We start from the raw sequence: 17420 nt of genomic DNA on the forward strand, positions 1-17420 counted from the left end.
TGGAAAATACAAGATTACACTTCCACTATTATACTCAAGTTCCTACTTTTCATTAAGAAACAAAATTCATCACAATACAACCCAGTTTTACCCAGTAATTTATAATATCACCCTCTGCCTGCTTAAATACTGTTGAGAGAAAAACTTTCTTTTCCTAACAAATCACTTGCACTCTGAAAGTGAAAATGGTATATTGGATAGTTTAGGAGGAATAAATGTATATTTCTATACCAACATTAGCCTGGAAAATACATAATGAGTACCATTAGTGCTCATCATGAATTGTACAAAAATATATATATGAATAAAAAATAAGAAAAATTACTTCTTTATATTCTATTTTGTTGAGACCTTAAGATTTTTTTATCTGTTCCCTAAAGTCATCATTGGCTAATCAAACTCTTAACAATTTGAAAACATCTCAATGCTCTCTGGAAAGATGTCATCATCATATGAACATAAGAGTAAATTTTTTTTTTTTAATTTAATAGAAAAATAGACTGAACTGTGATTTCCTCATTTTTTACTTTGGGGTCATTTTTTTTAATAGTCTCTTCCATTTTAAAAATAGTCTGCTTTATTAAGACATAAGTCAGAAATGTTGGTTTTTGCTTTACAAAATTAGAAAAGAAATATAATTTAAAAATTAAACAACCCTGGGAGCACCAGTTAACATTTAGGGGAGATATATTTCCCCTCATACATGTAACGGGAAATATATACTTCAAATATACACTGTTCACAAGAATGACTCATTCTTATGTGATGCTCTGTACCTTGTCATTCATTGTCCTTTGATCCCTCATAAAGCATCCCAAAACTTTAGTAACTTAAAATAACTTTCTTATCTCCCATCTACAGCCTGAGAATGAGCTGATATTGACCAAACTTATCAGTATGTACAGCAGAAATGTATTTAAAAATTACTGTAAAGAAATAATGTTAACAGTGGTAATGTAACCTCTGGGTGTTGTCATCCTGATGGAATTTTTCTTTACTTCTTTATGCTTTTCAGCATTTTCCAAATTTTCTAAAATGACTATATATTATTTTTATAATCAGAAAAATAAAAAAAAGTTAAGTCAGAATATAATTTTATGTACATAATACAAGAATATTAAGAAACAAGAGTTTCAGAATAATAGGAAAAAAGCCTAAAGAAAATCCATAAACCTGGGTTCTTTTGGCTGGTGGAACTATGGGTAATTTTTTCCTTATCCTTTTTTATATACATTACCAGGTTTCTTTGTTTTCATAGTTAAAAAATAGCTACTTTTAAATACGCAATTTTCATTAAACCCATAGCCTCTTCTCTGAATATTCACAGCACGATTTTGATCTACTGAAAACTATCACCTGAGGACACAGTTTTCCCCCCAGTGCCGCCCAGGAGTGCTGTTTTCTCTCCCACACTCTAGGTACAAGTGAGTCTTGTAGTGAAGTAATTATCCTCCTTGCTTATTGCTATTAATTCCATATCACTGTTCTACCTCCTGCCAAAAGAGTTCCTTTAGGGCCCATGCCATCAGATTAGTCTACCTTCTACCCAACCTTGATGCCAATGATGAAACTCTTGTTAGGTCCCCTTTAGTCACTAAAGAGTTTAGCAACATCTTTCCACCCTCTAAAGCCTCCCTTACTTTTGAGTTAAATACCCATGTGGACAATCTACTCAGACACTTGGCCTCTATATGATTTTATCCTTCATCCCATCTCAGATACCCACTCTTAGACCTTCAGATCTCAATTTCAAGCATCTCACAATCTGAACAACCCTTTCTACTTCTAGATGACTCCCTTACACCTGACTGTAACCCTTCTCCCTAAATAGAACCTTCAAACTGCTGGCTCTATCACTTTTTTTCATATCTATCATTACCCTTAAACCTTTACTTCTCACCACTGTAATCCCCACTTTACTTCTTTCTCCCCTCTGTCAGTACTCACCTGCCAAAACCCTAAACCCATTAAACCCAATTCTCTGTCTATCCCATACATTTTACCAAGATGGGAAAAACACAACTGTGCTGGTTGTTTTCACTTTAAATTCATGACCACAAACCTCAAAGTGGGACCTCAATACTGACAGGCAATGACACTGTTCTGCTTTACAGATAAAGGCCTTGAAAGAGTTGATGATACTTGCTGTCTCCATTTCCTCCCTCTCAGTCTCTCTTGAAGCTACTCTGATCAGGCTACTGTAATTATCCTCCCTCTCTCATACATCATCAATTTTTCCACAGCTTCTATCTTCAAAAGCAAAAACAGTAGTCATTAAAAAAAAAAAAAAACCCTCTCTTGACCAAATACCCAGCTTCAGGTATTATTTCTTTTCAACTTTACATAAGCAGAAGGCCTTGGAAGAGTTGACTATACTTGCTATCTCCATTTCCTCCCCTCTCATTCTCTCTTGAAGCTACTTCAATCAAGCTTATTCTCATCACTCTTCTGAAACGACTTACGTCTAAATTACCAGTTATCAGTCCCAGCAGCATTTAACAAGGCTGCCTCCTTTCTTTTTGAAACACTTTCTTTATATGACTTGTAAAACAACATGTGCTTGCATCTTTCTTTGCCAGAGCGGCCTCCTTTTTCTACCTTCACCAGTGCTCAGTCCTCAGACCTCTTCTCCTTTCTGTCTGTGCTCATTCTCTGGGTGAAGGCATCCAATCTCATGGCTTTAACAACCATACAAACACCAAACAAACCCCAACCACTGCCCTGAACTCTAGAGATGTATCTAGCATTCTCTGCCCTGTTCATTACACTGCCCTTCTTGCTGTTCCACACATGCCAGGCCCATTCCTGCCTCTGTGTTTACACATGAAGTTTCCTTTACCAGAACTGTTTTTCCTCTGAATAGTCCCTTGCCCGACTTCTTCACCATTCAGATCTCTGCTCAGATGTTAACTTCATCCACAGACATTCCCAAGTCCTTCTAAAATGGCATCCCCTTACCATGATTCATAGCATATACTGCCACCTGACATGACATTACTTACTGATACGTTCATTTGCTTTATCAACTGTCTCTCCTGTTAGAATGTAAGCTCTGTGAGGGTAGTGTATTTGATTATGTTGTTTATTACCTGGCAGAGTAGGCACTCAATCAATTACTGAATGACTTTAAAATACATTAAAGTTTTATAGTTATCTCCAAGGGGTGGGATTATGAGAACATTTCAACAGATAAGTTATACATTTCAGCAATGTCTGAATTCATTTATAATCAGTATGTACTACTTTAACAGAAAAAAGAGTAAATAAAAATACTGGAATTTAACAATAATGAAAAGAAATCAAATTATATGAACCTGAAACTATATATTTATATAAAATACAGAAGAAAACTTTTATAAATAGGTCAACAGGACCTGGGTAAAGATGAAAAATTAGGAATTATCCTTAATTACCCCTTCACTCACCTGACCCTCTGGGTTCATAGCCACAAGCAAATCTCATTTGCTCAAACCTCCCCCCTTGCTCCCTCCTACCCCCGCCCCAGCCCAAGAAACATTTTCTAACTTATCTGTGTCTCCCCATGCTCAGGATTAGCACCTCAGGCCAAGCCACCATCACCTCTTTCTCTTGCCGCACTGTAGTAGCTTTCTAGCTGGTCTGCCTGTTTGTACTCTTCCCCCTCACAGTCCATTACCCACAGAAGCCAGCATTTAAAATATATATAAATCAAATAATGCCACTCCCCTATGGCTTCCCACTGCACCTGGAATAAAATACAAAGTCCTAATCATGGCTAATTTTTCCCAGTCTATCTCTTCTACTTTATCTCAAAACACTTTCCCCTTTCTTCGTATGCCTTCAGTCATGCTGGCCTCCCTTCAGTGGTAAGGCTGTTTTCACTACAGGGCTTTCCCATGAACTGGTCCCTGAATCAGAATGCTCTTCCTCTGACAGGCTCTTTTGTGACTGCTCAGATCTCTGTCTAAATGGTACCTGCTTGGAAGTCTTCCCTTATCACATTACAATCTAAAGTGGCAGCTCAGTCACTATCTCACACCCTACTTTAAGCCTCTATGCAACACAAACAACACATGGTATTTGAGTGGTCTTTTTGTGAATTTGTCTGTTGTCTCTCTCTCCTACTATAATGTAAGATCAAAACAGTAAGGATCTTCTCTTCTTCACCACCCTCTGTCCAGATAAATGTTTTACCACCCTACTTAATATTTATTGCATATGATTATGTGCAGTTTTTAAATGTGCTATATTTCAGTAAAAAAAGTTTTCTCTCTCTCTATTTTTATTTATTCATATTTGTGGAATAACTGAATGGGAATAGAACTGAATAAGAATTCTTTGTTTGGAAACAGAAAAAGGAACTCTCTGAGGTTAAAAACACATGAAACTAATTTTGACTCAAATATGTGCTGTGTACCAGTTTTTTGCCAGGCCCAGTGTGGTGCTGCCTTTAGTATGCCCTCAAGAAGCCTAAGAGAGACAATGAAATAGGCTACTTTAACACAGTAAGTAAAAAGATGAAAGGAACAGGACAAGGTGCTACAGGGCATACTTAACCCAACCTGGGAAGTGAAGAATCAGAAAAAGCTTCCTTAAGGAACTGCCATTTAAACTGAAATCTGATCTGAAAGACACATTATGTACGGATATATGCACGTGGGGGGGGGCAAGGAGAGGGGGGCAAGGAGGGGGGGGCAAGGGAAGGAGAAAAGAGGTGGGCAAGAGAGGGAAAAGGACAGGTTATGTAAGAGTATTTTGCACAGACAAAATATGAACAAAGCCCAGAATCCAGAGAACTCAAATATGTTCAGGGAATGAAAGGCCAGAGAACAGAGTATAAATTGAGAAGTGGTGAGGAGAAACTAAAGAGGTAAACTGGGGTAGTATCATGAAGCCCCATTAAGGAGTTCATACATCATTCTGAGGGTATCAAAGAGCTAATAATGGAGTTTAAAGCAAAATAAGTTTTTATATATAATATAATCCTCATTAAGAAAGATCATTTTGGCCACTGTGTAAGAAAAGACTTTAGAGACAGAGAGGCCAACTTGGAGGTTTTTATAACCTTGCAAGCAAGAAGTAATAGTGACCAAAATTAGAGTAGTAACAGTAGAGATAAAGAAAAGTGAATATTAAGATCCTACTTTAAGAAGTTTTAAAAGCAATAAGAACTATAATACAAAACTGAAAATAATGAACACTGAAAGGACACATACAGTTACTAAATCTACTGTTAGATTTAGTATGTAACACTTGAGCTGGACTTTTAAAAGGAAGAATAATAAGAATTCCAAAGATGAAGAAAAGCCATCCCAAACTTTATGAAAGGCTTTTAGAAAGCAAAGTTTCTTCCTAATACAAATAATATAAAAAAATTAAAAAGAATAATCTACATATTTAAAATGTATAGCCTATCTTTAGTCAAAAGCTTTAAAATGTGCATTTATGACTGATTTTATCAGATTATAATTCATTGTAATCTATTAAACAAATCTCTTCTATTAAATTATAAGCTATAAAAATTACCACAGTCTGCCCTCTAGCAGGTCTTTGTTATCATTGCAAAAGCAGTTTTACTGACAGTAAAATCATATGGATAGAAAAAAGCAAATCAATAGAAAAATATATATAAGTATACTTTTAAATAATTGAAGATTTAAAAGTACCTATTATCTTACGATTTTAAAAAAAATTAAGTTAATAAACTATCTTAGAGTGAGATAAACAAGTGATAACTATACAATCTAATTCAGCAAACTTTTATTCAGAAACCACATTCACATCCTTTACATATACATTGGCACTATGGGAGGCAATAGAGAGGTAAAGACCTAAGAGACAGACCCTTCCTCAGTAATATTATCTTACTTGAGAGTCAGAAATAAACATACTTTAGAAAACATTTTTACAAACTTCTAAAATGGTAATGTGCTTTTATAAATTAAACATAGCTTTAGCAGAGGGGATTTTGGATATTTTTTTGCATTTGATAGTACAACACACAAAGCCAAAATAATAAGATTCTAGCTATAATTAATATACTTCATACTTCCAATGTTCTACTCCATACATAAAGCACTGGATTCAAGAAAATTACTATTGATTTGAATTATGGACCAAAAAACTTAATTGCCAAATATCGAAAAGAAACATCAAACTCTAGGCAAGAAATAAATGGTAGTCACAGAAGGAAACAAAAAAAAAAAAAAAACCAGGATAATGAAAAAAGAAATAATTTATGCAGGAATCTGCAAAGGATCAAAACAAAACCAAAATACTAATGAATACTAATGAGTTAGATATGCAATTTAAGAAGCATATTTATCACCTATCTCTTTAATAATTTAAAATAACATCCTAAAACTTACCTTATAACTATAAGCATGGCTATGAGGATTGAACAGATTGGATCTGCTATCATCAGACCAAAATTCTGCATCATTATGGCAGATGCAATTACACCAATACTCCCAAGTGTATCTGCTAGAATGTGTAAAAATACACCTAGAAATAAAGCATAATCAAGATCAAATATCTTCTGAACAATTTAAAATACAAACTATATTCTTAATTTTATGTCTATAAAAACTACATATCAATTCGAAAATCAGAATGTATTCACATAGTCACTATGTAGCAATACCTTTATGAACTGCAATAATCTTTCCTTTTTCAAACCAGCAGGAGTTAATTATCTGACTTGTAAAGTACATTTGCGCATTATGGTACTTAATATTTTGGTATAATGTAAATGAAGTAGAGAAATGACCTGATTTTAAACATTGTGCACATTTATCTCTCTGGTTAGAGTTCAAAAATTAATTTGGGGAAGCGGACTTGGCCCAGTGGTTAGGGCGTCTATATACCACATGGGAGGTCCGCAGTGCAAACCCCGGGCCTCCTTGACCCGTGTGGAGCTGGCCCATGCGCAGTGCTGATGTGCGCAAGGAGTGCTGTGCCACGCAGGGGTGTCCCCACGTAGGGGAGCCCCACACGCAAGGAGTGTGCCCCGTAAGGAGAGCCGCCCAGCACGAAAGAAAGTTCAGCCTGCCCAGGAATGGTGTTGCACACATGGCAAGCTGACACAACAAAATGATGCAACAAAAAGAAACAGATTCCCGTGCCACTGACAACAACAGAAGTGGACAAAGAAGAACATACAGCAAATAGACACAGAGAACAGACAAGTGGGGAGGGGGGGAAGGGAAGAGAAATAATATAAATAAATCATTTAAAAAATTAATTTGTTAGGGGAAGAAAACTGCAGTAGGCTAAAAGAACTGGTCAAGAAAACATTAAGTTCATAAAAAATAAATGTACACACAGTGCCCTCTGCTGGTAGTTAAAATAATTACCATTCTTGAGACTAGAATTTCCTATGGACACCAACTCTACTAATACTGTTATATTTATTAATTACCCTAAATTTTTGTTACATAAAGTTATATACTAAGCTCACAGACAGTTTGAAAGAAAACATGTATTTGAATATTTAAAATTGGATATAAGCACATTTTGAACTTTAAATATTTAATTAAATATTAATTTGGTAGAATATTAAACTGATATTCTAATTGCCCAAGAACCTAGATATACTATTAATTTAATAAATGATATTATCTGGAAAGCTCATTAATAATATCAAGAATTATACCATCCTTTAAAAAAAAAACACTCGAGAAGGACATTATCAATTATTCAGCATTTAGATATTTTATATGTAAAATTTAATGCATAGCAAAACACTGTCTCAAACAGACTTCGACTATGTTTTGCTAAAAACAGAATATTCTTCAATAGCATGAACTACCATGACTGAAAAGAAACAGAGTATAAAAAGCATGTTTTAATTTTAGAATTTTTATTATTATTATTAAGCATTGGATAATGAAAGGTAAACCAAAATTATTTTAGGTGTAGAAATAGAGATTTACTTAAACTTGAAAATTCTTCCTAATAATTTAAAAACTATTAGTAAGTCGAATTGAATTTTAATGTGCTCTAAGAAACTATGCCTCAATTCACCTGCTACAATAGAATTCTATTTCAAGTTTGATACCAAATATAACTTATCCTTCAGTATTAGATATTCTTTTTCATTTGTATAGAGTTTAACCTTTATAATGAACAATTCTTCAAAAAACTAATGACTCTTAAAAGAAATTTTTCTATGAGAAAATATGTCAGAAACTTACTTATAAAAAATATTCTTTAGGGTGAATATTTCGAAGAGCAAAGAATTAAACAGATTAGTAGGTGTTGGGACCACTTTAAGATTTAAAAATAATACAAAAAAATACAGAGGAAAGTTTAAGCTACAAATTCTTAAGAGACAAATGCTTTTTAGACCTTTATATTCTTTAGTGTTTTAATAGAATCAGAAATGAAAATAAAATAAATAGCTTAACCCACTGAAAGGAAAAAGAAATTTTTAAGAATCATTTATTCTTTATTTTCCTTAGATTGGAAAGTCCCTAGCTACAACTTATTTGCTGACCTAAAAACTAGTTTATTAGCATCATTAACTACTAAGTTCTTCTTAGTTCCAAGTAACTCTTTAAAAAGAAATATCACTAAAGAAAAAAATCTAAACTAATATGTTTCTTTTAAATAAATGTTGAAAGGCTCAACAAAAGACTTGGTGGTACACAGATATTTTAACTGCCCAAGAAACGAGATACAAGTAATTGAAAATTTCAGCTAACTCATGGTTTTTCATGTGTTTGAGTATCTGCCTGGTCATTCTGCAAGAAACTTTTAATACCTACCTGTCATAGCTATCTACTGGGCTGCTTTGGCCACCATAAACTGATGTAGACGCAGAAGTATAAACTAATTTTCATAATAGCTTGTATAAAAGATAATTAGGAAGTCATCTAACTCCCTCCTCCCAACTTGTGAGGATTTCTAAAATTATAAATAAATTTTATTATCAAGGCCAATTTATAGCATTGGATATAACAGTGCTAAGAAAACAGTCATCTGACAATCAAAAGAATGTCCGCTGATATTCCAAACACTGTACATAAAATAATCTCTAGATGGGTTTAAATTTTAAACACAAATACTAAGTTACATATTTTTATTAAAGGAAAACTTTTGACAGCTCAAAACTATGAAATTGGTTTCATAAAGTGCAAAAAAAGCCATACAAATTGATTCTCATACCTTGTAAAATCTGTCTGCTGGGTCCTGTTGTTTCTTTTAAGGAGGGAACATCTGTAGAGAGTTAAGTTAAATTATTTTAAAACATTTCTTCAATTCCTCATTCAAATTTGTGCATTTCAGAGTACTTTTCATTCAAATGTATCATGAAGGATGCATGACTATATTGCCACGTCAGACCTACAAAATTATTTTTAAAATTTAATATGCAATTTAATGGAGATAAACATGGGCAATTTCAAAATACATCATGGATACAGAGTATTTAGGAAATTACTTACATTAGGCAGTCTGGTAGAAAGCACAGTAAATTAAAAGCAATAGGAAAGCTCTCTAATATTCAGAAAATATCTTCTAATATAGCTTGCTATGCTCATTTTACAATGCGAAAATTCAAAGAAAACCAAATCACTACTTGAAATTATAAGAAGGAAATGAAGCCAAGACAGAATCCAAGATAACCTGACTCACAAACAGTTAAGTAGCTTCCAATAGATTCTAAATGGATAAGCCAAGCTTTTCAAACAGAAAGGATAAAAAAAACAACAAAAACAACTTTTTCCATTTTTGCCTTTTTGATGAAAAGATGAAAAAATACTGTAATTGCTATACTTAAATGCTTGAAGATTACTGAATCAGCTTTAACACTGAAGCAGAAAATATAGGTATATGAGGTAAAAGATCAGCAACAATGGTTTACGCAGATCATCAGTAGGACTGACTAGCGCTACGAACGTGACTAACAGACACCTTGCTTAGGATCACGGTTCTAAGTCCAGCACAAAGGGCTGACATAACTTTCCCTGTATAATTTTGATAGAGCACTGTTAACAATGCCAGAAGACATATAAAACCATAAGACTTTGTGGATATGGCACTGCTGTGTGAGGAGGAAGAAATTACCCTGAAAATTCTGCTGAGAGTCAAAAACACTGTTCTAAAAATGTAGCTCCTATCAAGCCACTAGAGAGGAAGTCTCCAAAAGAGACTTCTGTCTATAGGTGGTAGGTCCAGATAGTCATTTTGGACATTTTATTTTGGAAGACATATTCTGTTATACTAACGTAAGAGTTATATAAGACAACATAAATCTCACCTATGTATAAAATCTGGAAGTACTCTTGGATATAATAATTTGACATCTGTGGCAGAGAGTGGCTAGTTGCTGACCAGTTCTTCTTCCTCTTGGGTATACACCTAAACTATTTTTCCCAGGCTCCCTTGAGGTAGGTGGTGCTATGTGACAGAGTTATGGACAAAGAAATATGCAAAGCAGCTTCTTGCAGGCTCCTAAGAATGTCCCACATGATCTTCTATATATTTTCCCTCCTGATTGATGCAGAGAACCCAGTGAAAGCTTACAGGGCTTAAGAGTGATAGGTTTCTAGATCGCAAGGGACAGGAGCTGGGATCAAGAACAGAGTCCCCACCCTGCACCCCACTGACCCAAGAGCAAGGTATAAACCTTTACCGCCTAAGTCACTGAGATTTGAGCAGGTTTCCTTGCCTTTTTTTTTTTTTTAAGTATACTGAGCTTTACACACATTGTAGCATTCCAATAAATACAAAGCTCACAGTATTTCCCAGTAAGACTATAATGTCTCATGGGCAAGTGGAATCCTGGCACTACTACTTTTGTATCCCCTGATTGGCTTATATACTACTAAAGGCAGAAAAGCATTTAAGAGCACAGGCTTTGGAGTCAGATTCCCTGTGTCTGCATACTAGTTCTTATGATCTCATGATGCCTCAATTCCTCATTTGCAAAATGGAAACAGAAGCAGCACCGACACCTCTTTAGACTGTTGAATTTTAAAAGTTAATACATTTAAAGCACTTAGACCATGTTTGGCACATGATGAACATTCAAAACTACTCTCATATATTAGAACTGATTATTATTATTACAGGAATACATTATTAGGCTACCATAAATATATGTTGAATTCTCCAAAAATACACCTGAATTTTTTAAACATTTGTTCCCAGACTACCAAAACAGAAATGTAAAGTATTTTATTAAAACCAAAACACAAAATGTTATCTTTTCTAGTAAAGTTTTAAAAATTCTGCATACTATCCCCAAGCAATCACAAAAAAAAGTAAGATTTAAATTCTGTTTTTTATTATTATTTCTGAACGGTAGGGGAGGAGTGGATGGAGGGAGGGCTGGAGAAAATTTATTCAGCATTTTAAAAATCATAGAACAAATGTAATAGCATTTATAAACTCAGGAACCCAAAAAATGTTTAATCAGTTGCTTTGATGTACCAGGCACTGTGACAGGATCTGTCAATAAAAAAGTCAATAAGACAAGTCCTTGAGTGGATGGAACTCACAGTCCAGTGAAGGAGAAAGACCATAAAAAGTAATTACAGGGAAACAGACTTTGGCCCAGTGGTTAGGGCGTCCGTCTACCACATGGGAGGTCCGCGGTTCAAGCCCCGGGCCTCCGTGACCCGTGTGGAGCTGGCCCATGCGCAGTGCTGATGCGCGCAAGGAGTGCAGTGCCACACAGGGGTGTCCCCCGCGTAGGGGAGCCCCACGCGCAAGGAGTGCACCCATAAGGAGAGCTGCCCAGCGCGAAGGAGGGAGCAGCCTGCCCAGGAATGGCGCCGCCCACACTTCCCGTGCCACTGATGACAACAGAAGCGGACAAAGAAACAAGACGCAGCAAAAAGACACAGAAAACAGACAACCGGGGGAGGGGAGGGGAATTAAATTAAAAAAAAAAAAAAAATCTTAAAAAAAAAAAAGTAATTACATTAATACATGATTCTTTCTCTTTTGAATTTCAAATTTGTCTCTGTGGAATATCATAAACAATTAGTTGAAATTCTCTAAGTTAATTCTAGAATCCCACAGTTATGACAACTTAAACATTTTGCAACACAATCATTGCTTCCATTAAATAAAAGAGTTATTCAGAATTTAAGAAAAGACAAGTAAAGTGCCTAAGTTAAATTAATCAATAAAAGCAATACAATTAAGGGATTCAGTTTCTAGATTCTCAAAATTCAAAATAAGCTTTTCTAAAACGGATCTGCTTATGAATGTCCTGATGTCATTTCTTCTTTTCTACTCCCATTCTCTCCCTTAATCAAAAAAGGACTACATTACAGCTATCTAGAATCTCAATAAAGTGCATTGGCAGAGTGTAAAAAAATTCTGGGGCAACTAACAAGTGGTCAATTGCAAATACTGGTGGCAATATTAGGAAAATAATAATTCTAATGGCTGGTCAACAAATCCTTTTGTAAGTCAAGTGGTTTCCAATTCTTTGCTTTCCAATTCTTTGCTTTTAATAAAATGTAGGAATCAGCTAATAGAATTATTATTGAAATAATCTTTGATGCTAGGTATGGAATGTAATTCTGAAGGTGTTCAAAGAATTGACTGAAAGTGCTATAAAAATAATTCCTTCTACTTACAGTTTCTTAGTTCTTACATTTATAAGGATGAAAAATAGTAATAGAAGTGATCCCCAAATCTTCTAAAGCTAATAAGTATCATTTACCCATAAACTAATGAGAGAAAACAAATAAGATATTTATTTCAAATAGTATATTGCTTTTTTATGGCTAACAATTGCATATCAAATTTGAATTTGAATTATTTTTATTAACTTTGTACTAGTAATAATTGCAATAACTCCATCAAGAAGAAATGTTTTAATACTTATCTTAGTTTTATGGACACAGGAAATTAAGAATTTTAATTTAATATTTTTTTGTCAAGAAGTGTAACGTGATCATTTAAAGAAGTAACAAAAATATGACCATTAATATAAAATTCTAGAAAGGAAGTGGAATGGAAGAAACACAATGATGAAAAATTTACAGCTGTTTAGTGTTTAAAATGGGTGAGGGTGGTTGTCAAATCACTAAGCTATTCAGAGTCCACTGAATAAATTCAATAGAATGGGGAAATTTCATTCTAAAAATATCATTACCTATAATGTGTCAGAAATTATACTCTTTGCAGATATTTAAATGAATAACAGAGTATTTTTAGAAATCATCTTTAAAGTATGTGAGAGAATACACAGCTTTTCAAAATTATGTTAGGATGCATATGAGCAAAGAAGTCTTGGAAAAACAAGATTTTAAAGCATGCCTGTGTAAAACTTACTAAAAAAATACAGTAAAATTTTAGAGACTAAAACAAATTAGGAGCATAGTTTCCAAGGCCTCTTTTGTTTTTCCAAATAAAGCTTTAGGAATCTGTCTATTATTGTGGCAAGTACAGATAATTAAGCATATAATCTATTTAAAGTTAATTGAAATCTGTCACCTAAGCAGCTTCTGTCTATTAATCTATATTCTGAAATTTCCTGAATAGACAATTTAAAAATATAATTTTAAAATAAAACAGTTTTTATTTAAATTGATAAATACCTGATAACTTAGCACCAAATGCTATACAAGTTAGCATACAAAGATTTCTAAGGGAAGAGGGAAGGAAATACCAGGTGATAATCATCAAAAATAACAATAAATATGTGAAAATTTAAAACCCCTATTGTATTTTTATAAGCTTATATAGCCCTAGACTAAATAAAATCACTATTTTCATTTGTTGAAATTCAATTATTCCTTATTCACTGACACTCACTTAAAATAGTAGCATTTTACTACAAATATGCTCATTGGAAAAACGTTACTCCACTGCCTTATGCAGAGTTAATTTCATGAAATTCAAAGAATGAACTGGCCCTGGGAACCATTTAGACTGATTCATTAGAAAGGTAGTTCATTATAATATCCTTTTAAAGACTATTTCAACTAGGAAAAGAAATCTGTACAATTTGTGTTCCAAAGGCTATCCACTCTGAAAGCCTTTTGCTGTACTTACCATGAGAATGAAAGTGCCCATGTCCGTGGGCATGGTCATGGCTATGTGCAGTGCCATGTTTCAATTCATGACTGTGGCAATGATCTCCATGGCTATGTGCGTGATCCAGGGCACCATTAAAGAGGGAATGACTGTGTCCATGACCTAGAAAACACAGTATTAGAACAGTAGGTATATAAGAGTACATTAGATAAATGGCTACAATAATACTGATATAGGTAAAAAGAATCAGTTCTAAAACCTGATTCAGTTCAATAACCATTTACTTTTCTAAAGGATTACTCAATTAAACAATACTTAGTTCTACTATTGAGCACAGTAAGGAAACAAAAACATTGAGGAAAATGATAGATCTTATGGAAATGAAAATAAAATCAAAGTACACAGAAATACTGACATTAATAGATAATGTTTTTCATTCATTCAATGTTCCAGACACTGGGGATAAAACTGTTAATAACACGACCAAAAATCTTGGCAAAAACTTTGCAAGTACTTTTATACACATTACCAAAAATAAATAGTTGTAGGTATGGTCACATTGAGGCAGAAGCAGGGATGCTGCTGCATTTGGTAAAGGCAAGGATCAGTAAAATTACATTAAATCAGGTGGAAACCACAGCAAAAGTCAAGAACAAAATAATGCAGAATTCTCTCCCTATAGCCAAACTAAAAACCACTAAGCCATCAAGAAACAAACAAGTCCCATTTTATATGAGCTATTCCAAAGCACAAAGAAAGACTGGATGTTACCCAATTCGAAACTATCACTTATAAACACTTCATAAAAATTCTAAATACCAGTAAATCAAATCCAGCACTGTATTATATGAATAATAAATCATGAATATGGGGAGATCAACTTCCAGAATGGTGGAGCAAGAACGTCAGTGAACTGGCTCTTTTCCTAAAACAACTTAAAATCATCCATTTCAGAAAGCTGGCAAATTACCCAAAGCCACAGAACAAAATGAAAAATCATCTATCCAAGAGAAACTACTGAACCTTAGTAAAACAGCAGGAGTCTGTGACATTTTAACATGGGCTTTTCCCATTTCCAATCCCTCTCCACGTCAGGGATGAGGTAGCCAAAAACAAAAGCAATATTGCAGTCAACAAAGAGACCAGATGTTCAAAGATCCACTAAAAAGACCAGAGCACAGTCTATAATTGTCCAACTTTGCAGTTTGCTGGAAAAATCTCTATTCTCAAAATGTGGTGGTGATTAGACTCAGAGCTCAGCTCAACTTGGACTGAAGAAGGGCAATACCAAAACAATAATGAATTCCTAGAGTATCTCAGCTGCCTGACACTGTGATTTCAGTTGGAGCAAACAAGAACCTAGAAAGGAATTTAAAAGGAAATCCTTGAGGACAAGACAACCATAGGAAGCTGAAAACCTCCAAAGTATTCCTGGGGCTTAAAAAGCTGTACACTTGCAGGAAAGACGTGGGTAAAGAGAGATCACCATGCATTCATCGCTTGCTCATTTTGAGGCCCTGCACAAGCAGAAAGTGAAAGCCAAGGCAGTCTTATAACAGTCTAGCTTTAAGGTGTGCCTTCTCACAAAGATCCCCTTGACAAAGTGTGGACGACACACAGGTAAGGTATTTAAGGAAATCTTCTGACTAACCATTGGCTGACAACTAAATCATACTGATCCAGGTGTCCAGGGTGATACCCAGGAAGCCAAGTTAAAAAATGAAAATAGGGTCTTTTACATTTGGGACTTGAAAGTTGGTGGCTAGCATATATAGATGCAAAACAAAGTTGCAGAATGCGGAAGAATGTTTGATGAAAATTAGTAAAGATGTGACATTTCTGAAAGCATCCTTGGGGTTGAATGAAGTCTAATGAGGATACTGATGTTCCTAAATAACAGCCTCATTTTGAATGAGGCATAGCTGTCTTTTGAGAGGCCAGTTGGCTATGAAGTTCCTTCCTGAGGGCTCAGGCCATGAAGTTAATTTTTAAAAAACTGGCGATGAAAGTCAACCAGAAAAAGTTCTTCATTGTACAGATATGGAAAGGAAACATACCTATGTGATCTGTTTTTATTGACATTGATTTTTAATTTTGTAAATGGATAATGAAACAACCTTATGCGGATTAATATGTAGATAAAATTCAAACCTTTTCTGTGAACACTACCCTAGAGTCACAAGCTATTAACAATTTGCTGAAGGTGAGAAACAATTTGCTGAAGTGCCACTTTAAAATTCTAGTTTGAAATTGAGATGCATGTAAAAAAAATGCAAGCAGAGAACTCAATGGCCACACACTGTAAGGAAGAGAGGTCGAATGAATTAGTTCAGGCAAGTCACAAAACAAGGAAAACAATAACGGAAACAAAAGCATCAAAAACAAACAAACGGTGTGGGGGAGGAGGCACATAATCTGATACCAGTTGTTACAATATATTGTCTAAAGTGTTTTCAGCAAAAATTATAAGACACGCAAAGAAGGAAAGTAAGCCATAAACAGGCCAAAAAAAAAAAAAAAAGGAACCAAAAGAAAATGTCCCTGGGAGAGCCCAGATTTTGGACTTAGTAGACCAAAGACTTTAAATCAACTATTATAAATATGTTGAGAAGAAGCGGACTTGACCCAGTGGATAGGGCGTCCGTCTACCACATGGGAGGTCCACGGTTCAAACCCCGGGCCTCCTTGACCCATGTGCAGCTGGCCCACGTGCAGTGCTGATGCGTGCAAGGAGTGCCCTGCCACACAGGGGTGTCCCCCGCGTAGGGAAGCCCCACGTGCAAGGAGTGCGCCCCGTAAGGAGAGCCGCCTAGTGCGAAAGAAAGTGCAGCCCGCCCAGGAATGGCACTGCACACACGGAGAGCTGACACAACAAGATGACGCAACAAAAAGAGACACAGATTCCTGTGCCGCTGACAACAACAGAAGCGGACAAATGGAAGAACATGCAGCAAATGGATACAGAGAATAGACAACTGGGGTGGAGGGGAGGAAGGGGAGAGAAATAAATAAAATAAAATCTTTAAAAAAATAAATATGTTCAAAGAACATAATAATGATGCACCAAAAAAAAACATCAATAAAGAGACAAAAATTATTAGAACAAAACAAATTTTGAAGTTGAAGGGTATAACAACTGAAATACAAATTTACTACAGAGGTTCAACAACAGTTTGTGACCTGCAATAACAATAAACATGAAGATGTGTCAATAGATGTTATCTAGACTGTGGAGGAGAAAGAAAAGAAAATGAAGAAAAATGATCAGCGCCGCAGAGAACTGTGTAAACATCAAGCATTACAACATAAGCATAATAGGAATCTCAAAAGTAGAAGAGAAAGAAAAAGCAGAAAAGAAAATTGAAAATTGAAGAAAACCTCTCAAATTTGATGAAAAATATTAATTGACACTTTCAAAAAGCTCAACAAACTCCAAGTAG

At 34.8% G+C, this 17420-nt stretch overlaps 1 protein-coding gene across 9 annotated transcripts in view; it reads right to left on the reverse strand.

Annotated features, from left to right (window-relative positions):
- The window catches only part of SLC30A7 (solute carrier family 30 member 7), a 101696-nt gene that overhangs the window by 50457 nt on the left and 33819 nt on the right, over positions 1-17420 (reverse strand). For all 9 annotated transcript variants that reach the window (XR_011649616.1, XR_011649613.1, XR_011649612.1 and 6 more), the window contains exons 6-8: positions 13999-14142; positions 9148-9198; positions 6348-6483 (exon numbers count right to left, since the gene is read on the reverse strand). Coding sequence is in view for 4 of the 9 variants with exons in the window: in XM_071217217.1 (XP_071073318.1) it covers positions 6348-6483; positions 9148-9198; positions 13999-14142 (331 nt within the window). In the remaining 5 variants the exon portion in view is untranslated. The remainder of the gene's footprint in view (positions 1-6347; positions 6484-9147; positions 9199-13998; positions 14143-17420) is intronic.

Source organism: Dasypus novemcinctus, chromosome 9 (assembly GCF_030445035.2).
Source record: "Dasypus novemcinctus isolate mDasNov1 chromosome 9, mDasNov1.1.hap2, whole genome shotgun sequence".
Classification (NCBI taxonomy): domain Eukaryota; kingdom Metazoa; phylum Chordata; class Mammalia; order Cingulata; family Dasypodidae; genus Dasypus; species Dasypus novemcinctus.